Source organism: Mastomys coucha, unplaced genomic scaffold, assembly GCF_008632895.1.
Source record: "Mastomys coucha isolate ucsf_1 unplaced genomic scaffold, UCSF_Mcou_1 pScaffold5, whole genome shotgun sequence".
In the NCBI taxonomy this organism is placed as follows: domain Eukaryota; kingdom Metazoa; phylum Chordata; class Mammalia; order Rodentia; family Muridae; genus Mastomys; species Mastomys coucha.
This window is the reverse complement of record NW_022196911.1, coordinates 112,776,729-112,785,173: the sequence shown is the minus strand read 5'-3', so window position 1 is coordinate 112,785,173 and position 8,445 is coordinate 112,776,729. Positions and strand designations below refer to the sequence as shown.

General features: G+C 49.0%; 1 protein-coding gene across 4 annotated transcripts in view; it reads left to right on the top strand.

The window, feature by feature from the left end:
• Positions 1-8,445, top strand: part of Rnf157 (ring finger protein 157) — a 67,153-nt gene that overhangs the window by 39,214 nt on the left and 19,494 nt on the right. For all 4 annotated transcript variants that reach the window (XM_031350993.1, XM_031350995.1, XM_031350996.1 and 1 more), the window contains exons 3-8: positions 3,821-3,909; positions 5,785-5,931; positions 6,239-6,356; positions 6,758-6,824; positions 7,156-7,199; positions 7,491-7,538. In XM_031350993.1, coding sequence (XP_031206853.1) covers positions 3,821-3,909; positions 5,785-5,931; positions 6,239-6,356; positions 6,758-6,824; positions 7,156-7,199; positions 7,491-7,538 — 513 coding nt within the window. The remainder of the gene's footprint in view (positions 1-3,820; positions 3,910-5,784; positions 5,932-6,238; positions 6,357-6,757; positions 6,825-7,155; positions 7,200-7,490; positions 7,539-8,445) is intronic.

Genomic DNA, 8,445 nt, shown 5'->3' with positions numbered 1-8,445 from the left:
GTGGTAGCTCATGCCTTTAATCCTGGGAGGTAGAGGAAGGCGGATTTGTGTGAGTTCCAGGCCAGCCTGGGCTACATAGTAAGACCCCTGTTTCAAAAAAAAAGCAAAATAAACAAATAAGGGTCCTTAAAGCTCTTTCTATCAGGGCTCTGGGTCTCTCCAGAGCCGAGAAGGAGCACCACCCACACAAACCCAAGAGAATGCTAATCCCAAAGTCATTTACTTTGGCTTTAGCGCAGATTTAGCGTATGTGTCAGATTTTTCTGCCTAATTACTTTTTGCTTAAGCTTATTTTAAAATGGTTTTAAATTCCTTTAGTACGGCTGCCTAGGAAGTAGGGGGGAAAGAAATGGGCATCAGATGAGAGCTGTGCTGGAATTCCGTCTCTGTGCGTTAAAGCCTCCTGGCCTATTGCTCGCAGAGCATTAACGTCTTAAAAATACGCTTACTCTTTGATCCAGTAATTCCACTCGTAGGAATTTTTCTCAAAGAAACAATCAAAGAAGCATGCAAAATGCAGGGACAAGGGCATCTACAATACGCGTCAGCAAAAAGGACAGCCAGCCGCTTAATTAAGCATGCGGTCATCTCTACATGGCATCAACACTTTGGACTCTGGAGATGTTTGCCGCCATGTCCTTAAAATGAGAGAGAGACCATTTAGTCACTCACACAGTGAGACAACCCAGTCAGGGAGGGCAGAGTACACTGCAAACCCACTTCCACTCATTTTGATACTGTGTGATAAAATTGTGACTGAGCGTATGTATATATGCCTGTTGTTTTTAAAGTTTCTGCTTAAGCACATCATGCTTTGTCATTAAAAAGCATATATATATATGTATATACACACACACACATATATGTGCATATGTACACACACACATCTGCTGCTATATCAACAGAACAACTTTTGTTGCTGCTGTGGTGGCTCATGCTTATTACCCCAGCACTCAAGAGGATAAGAGGCAGGAGGATCAGGAGTTTAAAGCTTGTCCTGGGCTACGTAAGACACTGTCTCAAAAAAACAGCAGAAAGTAGAGGCCAGAGAGATTACTCAGCAGGGAAAGGCGCCTGCTTTCAGGCCTGACAGATTCAGATTCGTGGGACCTACGTGGTGGAAGGAAAGAGCTGGCCCTTGCAAGTTCTCTTCTGGCCTCCACACGCGTGCTGTGACAAATGTGCCCAACAACCCCTACATAAAATAAGTCAAACGGAATAAAACATTGAAAACAAAATTTAAGACAAGTGCTGGGTGTGGTTGTGCACACCATTAGTCCCAGCACTTGGGAGGCAGAGGCAGGTGGATTTCTGATTTCGAGGCCAGCCTGGTCTACAGAGTGAGCCCCAGGACAGCCAGGACTATATAGAGAAACCCTGTCTTGAAAAAACAAAAATAAAATAAGTTAGAAGTAGCAGGCCAGGCATTGTGGTGCATGGCTGTACTCTAAGCTAGACAGGAGGTTGAGGCAAGAGAATGGGGTGTTCAAGGCCAGCCTGGGCTACAAAGGCAAAAGAGTAAGTCACTGTTTTAAACAAAACAAAACACCTACAAAGTCAAATGTTTGTATGTAATGCCTACAAAGTGTTCTTCTCCAGGGCAGGGGGTAAGTATTTACCCACAGGTTCCGATTGCCCCGCTCTCCTTCCTTCTGCCTCCAGCCTCCTCCTCCCCCACCCCCCACCTCGGGTCACTGAGTTAAAGTTGTATCAACATGGTGTCCTGCATTTACTGCAGCCTGGGCAGCCAACCAGCAGCCCCATCAATGAAGAAAAGCACTCCTTCCCTTTCCTGTCCTGTCCTGGCTATCCTGGGTTCAGGATGTACAGCAAGCTGGCCTGGAACTCACTGAAATCCTCCTGCCTCTGCCTCTCATGTGTTGAGACTAACGGTGTGCATCATATGGCAGTCCAGATGCTTGTGAGCCACCATGTGGTTTCTGGAAATTGAACCTGTGGAAGAACAGACAGCGTTTCTGACCACTGGGCTGGAGAGATGGCTCAGTGGTTAAGAGCACTGACTGCTCTTCCAGAGGTCCTGAGTTCAATTCCCAGCAACCACATGGTGGCTCACAACCACCCGTAATGAGATCTGACTCCCTCTTCTGGAGTGTCTGAAGACAACTGCAGTGTATTTACTTAAAATAATAAGTAAATCTTTGGGCCCAAGTGAGCAGGGACTAATAAGCTAGTGGGGTCGACCAGAGGGAGCAGAGGTCCTAAAAAATTCAGTTCCCATCACCACATGAAGGCTCACAACCATCTGTACAGTTACAGTGTACTCATATACGTAAAATAAATAAATCTTAAAAAAAGAATGTTTCTTTCCCTTTTTCCTTTTTCTTTTTCTTTTTCTTTTGAGTTGAGGGTCTCACTATGTTGCCCTAGCTGGTCTGAAACTCACTATGTGGACCAGGCTAGCCTCTAACTCAGAGATTTGTCTGTCTCTGGCTCCCAAATGCTGGAATTAAAGGGGTGTGCTTGATTTTTTTCCCCCATTTGAGACAGGGTTTCTCTGTGTAGCTCTGGCTATCCTGGAACTAGCTCTGTTGACCAGGCTGGCCTCGAACTCAGGATCTGCCTGCCTGTGTTCCCTGAGTGCTGGGAATAAAGGTGTGCCCCTCCACTGCTGCGTGCACTTCAGTGTGTTTTCATAGGGGTCATCTTCCAGTATGTGCACTATTAGCAAGCACATTGGCAGCGCTGAATGTCAGATGGACTTTACTCTGTATTAAATTGTTTTCCCAACAAAATAACCACATCCGGTCCATGTCTGTGGATGCACAATTAGAATACAACATGGTGTCCTATTTTCTGCAGCATCACTGTGGAGGTTCAGTTCTTGGGCTAGAAGACCCAAGACTGCAGAGCTAAGGAGACTAGTCAACTTCCCATGAGCCACAGTCACAGCCTAATGACAGTTCCATCGGGGACCGTTGGCATATATGATGGTGATCCTATTAGATAACACTGCCTGAGCCATCCGAGTGTGTATGTAACATGTGCTCTGTGGTGTTCCAGCGGTGACAGAGTGCCTCTGCACTCTCTAAGAACACATCTGCACCACTGCGTGTTGCTAGATCCTTGAATTACTATTGCCCAAAGAACCAATACTGACAACAAGTTGGCAACCCCATGAAAGATTCCTGTTTCCCTTTGAAACTATCTCAGAACTCTGAGTCCAGAGATCCTGATGGGAAAAGTGTGTGAATGATGAGGCCAGTGGGGTGTGCGTGTGTGTGTTTATGATGCAGCCAGTGCTGTGTGTGTGTAAATGAGCCTGACCCCCAGGTGCCTTGAGGCTCAGGCTCTATGTGATCAGCTAAGGGGGTTTGTTCTTTGGTGTGTGCAAGCCTCCGCCCTGCACACCTGATGGGGATCTCTATTATCGTCGATGCCTTGTTATTAGGACAGGGTGTGTCTTCCCGGAGGGCGGGGCTTGCAGGTCCTCCCTGTCATCTGAGGCAAAGTGCAGAAGCTTTTTACAGTTAACTCGGCCACAGTGAGACCTTTGGTGTTTAGAACTTCAATAAGAGTTTTTTGGTTTTATTTTTTTGTTTGTTTGTTTTGTTTGTTTTTTAAAATTAGTTTTCCAAGTATTAAACACTAACCCATATAAGCTTCATATGAAGGGGGAAAGCAGATAAATCCTGCTTTTTTGACACCACCTTGAATCCTAGTTTTCCCACATGGCAAGCTATCCTACTGTGTTAGAGGCTGCGTCCTCCTTCGGCCTCACTGTTTTTCATTCCCCCAGGAGCATCTTCCAGTTGGGGATAGCCTTATAAACACACTGCTGCCCCCACTTTGTCTCTGACAGTTCCCTTACGCCGCCCCGCCTCCCCAAGAACCTGTGAAGACTTTGAGGAGCCTGATCAACATCCGGAAGGACACACTGAGACTTGTCAAGTAAGTCCCCCAGGGCGCAGGCCAGGTCCCAGCTGCCCTTCTGCTTGTGGGGCAACAGATACTCCACAGGCGTCAGAGCAGCTCCTGCCAGGTCCACAGCCTCCTGCCCGCCCTGGAAGATGCCAGCTGCCAGGTGCTGCCAAAGCCTGGGTCCAAAGACGAGGCCCTCATCATGCTGGGGTTCTTTGGAACGTCAACATGGGCACTGCTCTATCCAGGAAGAACTTCTGCCTGCCCAGCCATTTTAAATACTATCTGTATTCTGTGGATCTAAAAGCAAAGAACTATTATTAGAGGAAAAGGAACGTTTGCAGACACCCCAGCAAACCTGTGTACTAATGAGATGCTTGATTAGGTGTATAAAGTCCAAATGAAGTTGGTTATGGTGCTGTGCACTTCTGCTCTCAGCAGTGAGGAGACAGGACAACAGGGTTTGAGGCCAGCCTGGGCTTCAGCACAAAACACTGGAGAGAGACAGAGACAGGGGAGAGGACACTTAAGTGGACCAACTGTGCCTCTGGATGTTTCTAGAAGTACAGATAACTATCACAGTTTGGGTGGAAATTCAGGACGAGTGTATGGAAAACCAAAGGATTAATAAGGCCATAGTGCCTGCAGGAAGTTAGGCAGGGAGAGAAGCCGAGCTCTGCTCGCCCTGTGCCGAGCTGGGTATCTTGTTTACAAAGTCACTGCAAGGAGGGCTCTAGGTGCTGTTCAGGTCCAGCCAGGGCGGTGATCCCCTGCAGTGTGGGGACCGCAGAGGAAGGAGACAAACCGTTCTAGAATAGCAAGTGTGGAGATGCTGCCTGTAAGGTTCTGTAAATAATCTAAACGGCCCGGAGACGACCCTGTGGGAGTTACCATAAAGACACAAACACACCAACGACCACACAGCCAAGTATGGAATGTGGTTGTTTTCCTTGAGGGCGGGGAGGTCAAAAAGACAGAGAGTGGCTTTGTTTGTTTGTTTGTTGTTCATTTTGGTGTTTTGTCTTCATGTATGTCTGTGGGAAGGTGCCAGATCCCATGGAACTGCGGACAGTTGTCAACCACCATGTGGGTGCTGGGAAGTGAAGCCAGTCCCTCTGCAAGAGCAGCCAGTGCTCTTGACTGCTGAGCCAACTTTCTAGCTCCAAAGAATAAATGTTAAAGTTTTAACCTATGCCTGGGGGTGGCACACGCCTTTAATCCCAGCACTCAGGAAGCAGTCGCAGGGGGCTGGAGAGATGGCTCAGGGGTTAGGGGGGCTGGAGAGATGACTCAGGGGTTAGGGGGGCTGGAGAGATGGCTCAGGGGTTAGGGGGGCTGGAGAGATGGCTCAGGGGTTAGGGGGCTGGAGAGATGGCTCAGGGGTTAGGGGGGCTGGAGAGATGGCTCAAGGGTTAGGGGACTGAAGAGATGGCTCAGGGGTTAGGGGGCTGGAGAGCTGACTCAGGGGTTAAGGGCACTGATTGCTCTTCAAGAGGTCCTGAGTTTGGTTCCCAGCAAGCACACGGTGGCTCACAACCATCTGTAATGGGACCCGATGCCCTCTTCTGGTGTGTCTGAAGACAGCGACAGTCAGCAGTAGCGGTACCTCTCTGAGTTCAAGACAAGCCTGGTCTATAGAGTGAGTTCCAGAATAGCCGGGGCTAAACAGAAAACAAAACAACAAAACCCCGGGCTGGAGAGATGGCTCAGCAGGTAAGAGCACTGACTGCTCTTCGGAAGACCCTGAGTTCAAATCCCAGCAACCACATGGTGGCTTACAACCACCCATAATGAGATCTGACGCCCTCTTCTGATAGCTACAGTGTACTTATATACAATAATAAATAAATCTTAAAAAAAAATCCTGATCCACTGCCCCCTAAAACTGTCTTTTGGGGTTTCCAGATGTGCTGAGGAGGTGAAGAGCCACGGAGAGGAGGCAGCCAAAGCCAAGGTCCACTACAACGTCGAGTTCACCTTTGACACAGATGCCCGGGTAGCCATCACCATCTACTACCAGGCCACTGAGGAGTTCCAGAATGGCATTGCCAGGTAAGACGGCATAACAGGTGAGCCAGCCGCCTCCCAGCCGCTGTGCCCACCGGGAACAACCACAACCCGGCAGGATCTAGACCTTGACCTTACATCCTTACATTTTCTTTTTCAGTCTTTAGTGTGCGTATGTGGATTAAATATGGAAGCCTAGTAACAGTACCAGCCTAGAGGGAAAAAAATTAGAAAAAGGTTTTTCTTCCCTGGGCGAGTGCTGCTGGGATTGGGCACAGGCGTGAGACTCTGGAGACCGTCAGGCTCCTGGGCTGAGTTCTGACTTTGGCTCTGCTTCCCACTCTATCCACAGCTACATTCCAAAAGACAACCGCCTGCAGTCAGAGACCGTGCACTACAAGCGAGGGGTGTGCCAGCAGTTCTGCCTGCCCTCCCATACTGTGGACCCCTCGGAGTGGGCTGAAGAGGAGGTGGGACGCCATGCTCAACTGTTAGCCCTGGTGGCTTCTTCATGCCCATCTGCTTAGTCCAAATTAAAAATATACCTATCCTTGTTCGTTTTTGTGTTCCAAAACTAGCCTGCCAGTTGAGGACACTGAGAAAGCCATGCTGAAAGGAAGAGGAGCTGCAGGCTAGGGACCTTTGATGCAGCGAGTTTTGGTTTGTTTGTTTAAAAGGAAATAAACCACCTTCAGTTAAACAGACCTAGATAGTTGCAAGTTTGGTAGATGGGTGCAGAGATGAGATTAATGCTTCTGAGTGGTACCTGCCTTCTGAGGGACTGATGAGCGTGTACACACACACACACACACACACACACACACACACACACACACAGTGCATCATCTGCATTTCATTTTCTTCCCTGCAGCTTGGCTTTGACCTGGACCGGGAGGTCTACCCTCTGGTGGTACATGCTGTGGTGGATGAAGGAGATGGTAGGGAGACTTCTGATTCCTTTGATGTACACACTGCCCTCTTAGGATAGCCTCCCTCCCTGGCCCAGAGCCACACACACACCTCTGGGGTCTCCATCTTTTCCTTTCCCATCCTGCTCTGGGGGCGGAGTCTATGGTGGTGTTTGTAACCCTGCTGGTGGCTGCCCAGCACTGCTGCTCCACCAAGCTGTGGGTTCTAGAGAAGGCCGTGGGTTCTAGAGAAGGCCGTGGGTTCTAGAGAAGGCTGTGGGTTCTAGAGAAAGTAGGCATGTGGGAGAGGGCTAGGGCTGTGTTGTTTAGCCTTCTTCAGCCATGTGCCTGTTTCTTTCAGAGTACTTTGGCCACTGCCATGTGCTTCTGGGCACGTTTGAGAAGGTAGGTAACGCACTGTGCTTTGCATTTCTTTCTCATGTGGGCCCTCTGCTGAAAGCTTGTCACACTAGGGCTGCACTCGGCAAGTCCTAGCTCTGCCACCCCCGCTGCCATGATCTTCAGCCCCTTAGGCCTCAGTGTCCTCTTCACCTGATGAGTGGGTTTAGCTGATCACTATTCCACGCTTGCGGTATTCCGCGTCTGTAGCTCCCCTGTGTGAGTGCCTGAGCAGTGGCCGCATAGTAAGCAGTGCCCATGCCCCATCCTGGTCCTAACGGCTGGCTTTTATTCCAGCACACGGACGGGACCTTCTGTGTGAAGCCCCTCAAGCAGAAGCAAGTGGTAAGTCTTTGAGGGCCAGTGACTCCTAGCATCCACTCTTTCTCTTTTTCTTGTGTTTTTTTTTTCAACTTTTTAAAAGTATGTGCTCGTGTTTCCTTCTCCTGTTCTTTTTTTCCTTTAATCAAAGATTTTTGGAAGGGGATCGCTTTGTCTGTTAGAAACTACATGGGTGGCCCAACCCCACCGGGAACTGACTTTTAGAGCTTTATTGTGTTGGAATTGTTGGTGCCGCCCAGGCCACAGCTATCTTGAAAAGGGAAAGAATAATGTCTGTCTCCTGACATTAGGGTGACAGGGGGCTCTTTTTACTTAAAATGCCATGATGAGAAACATTTCGAACACAATGGTAAAGTACTGGCCACCTGCCTCCCACAAGGATGAGCGTCAGAATTCGCACAGGTTGCTTGGAAGGCCCGGCCTCCACCATGTGGCAGCATTTTACACTTCTTCAACAGTAGGAGGAGATGTCACAGAGGGTTAGGGGACAAATGAAGCCAATGGCGTTGGCAAGGAGGGTGTGGTGGCTTATGCCTGGAGTTTCAGCACTAGGGAAGCAGAGGCAAGAAGATCACCGGAGTTCTAGACCAGCCGCCTTAGCTACAGGAAGTTCCAGACCAATCAGAGCTACAAAGTAAGACCCTGTCTCAAACAAGCAAGCAAACAAATAAATAAAGGATGCTTTGAAAAACGTGGTGACCAAACCAAATGTGGTGGCACGTGCCTTTAATCCGAGCGCGGGAGACAGAGTCGGGTGGATCTCTGTGAGCTTGAGGCCAGCCTGGTCTACAGAGCAAGTTCCAGAACAGCCAGGGCTACACAGAGATACCCTGTCTCAAACAAAACAAAACAAACAAAAAAGGGAGAGGAAGGAAGGAGAAGGAAGAAGAGGAGGAGGAGGAGGAGGAGG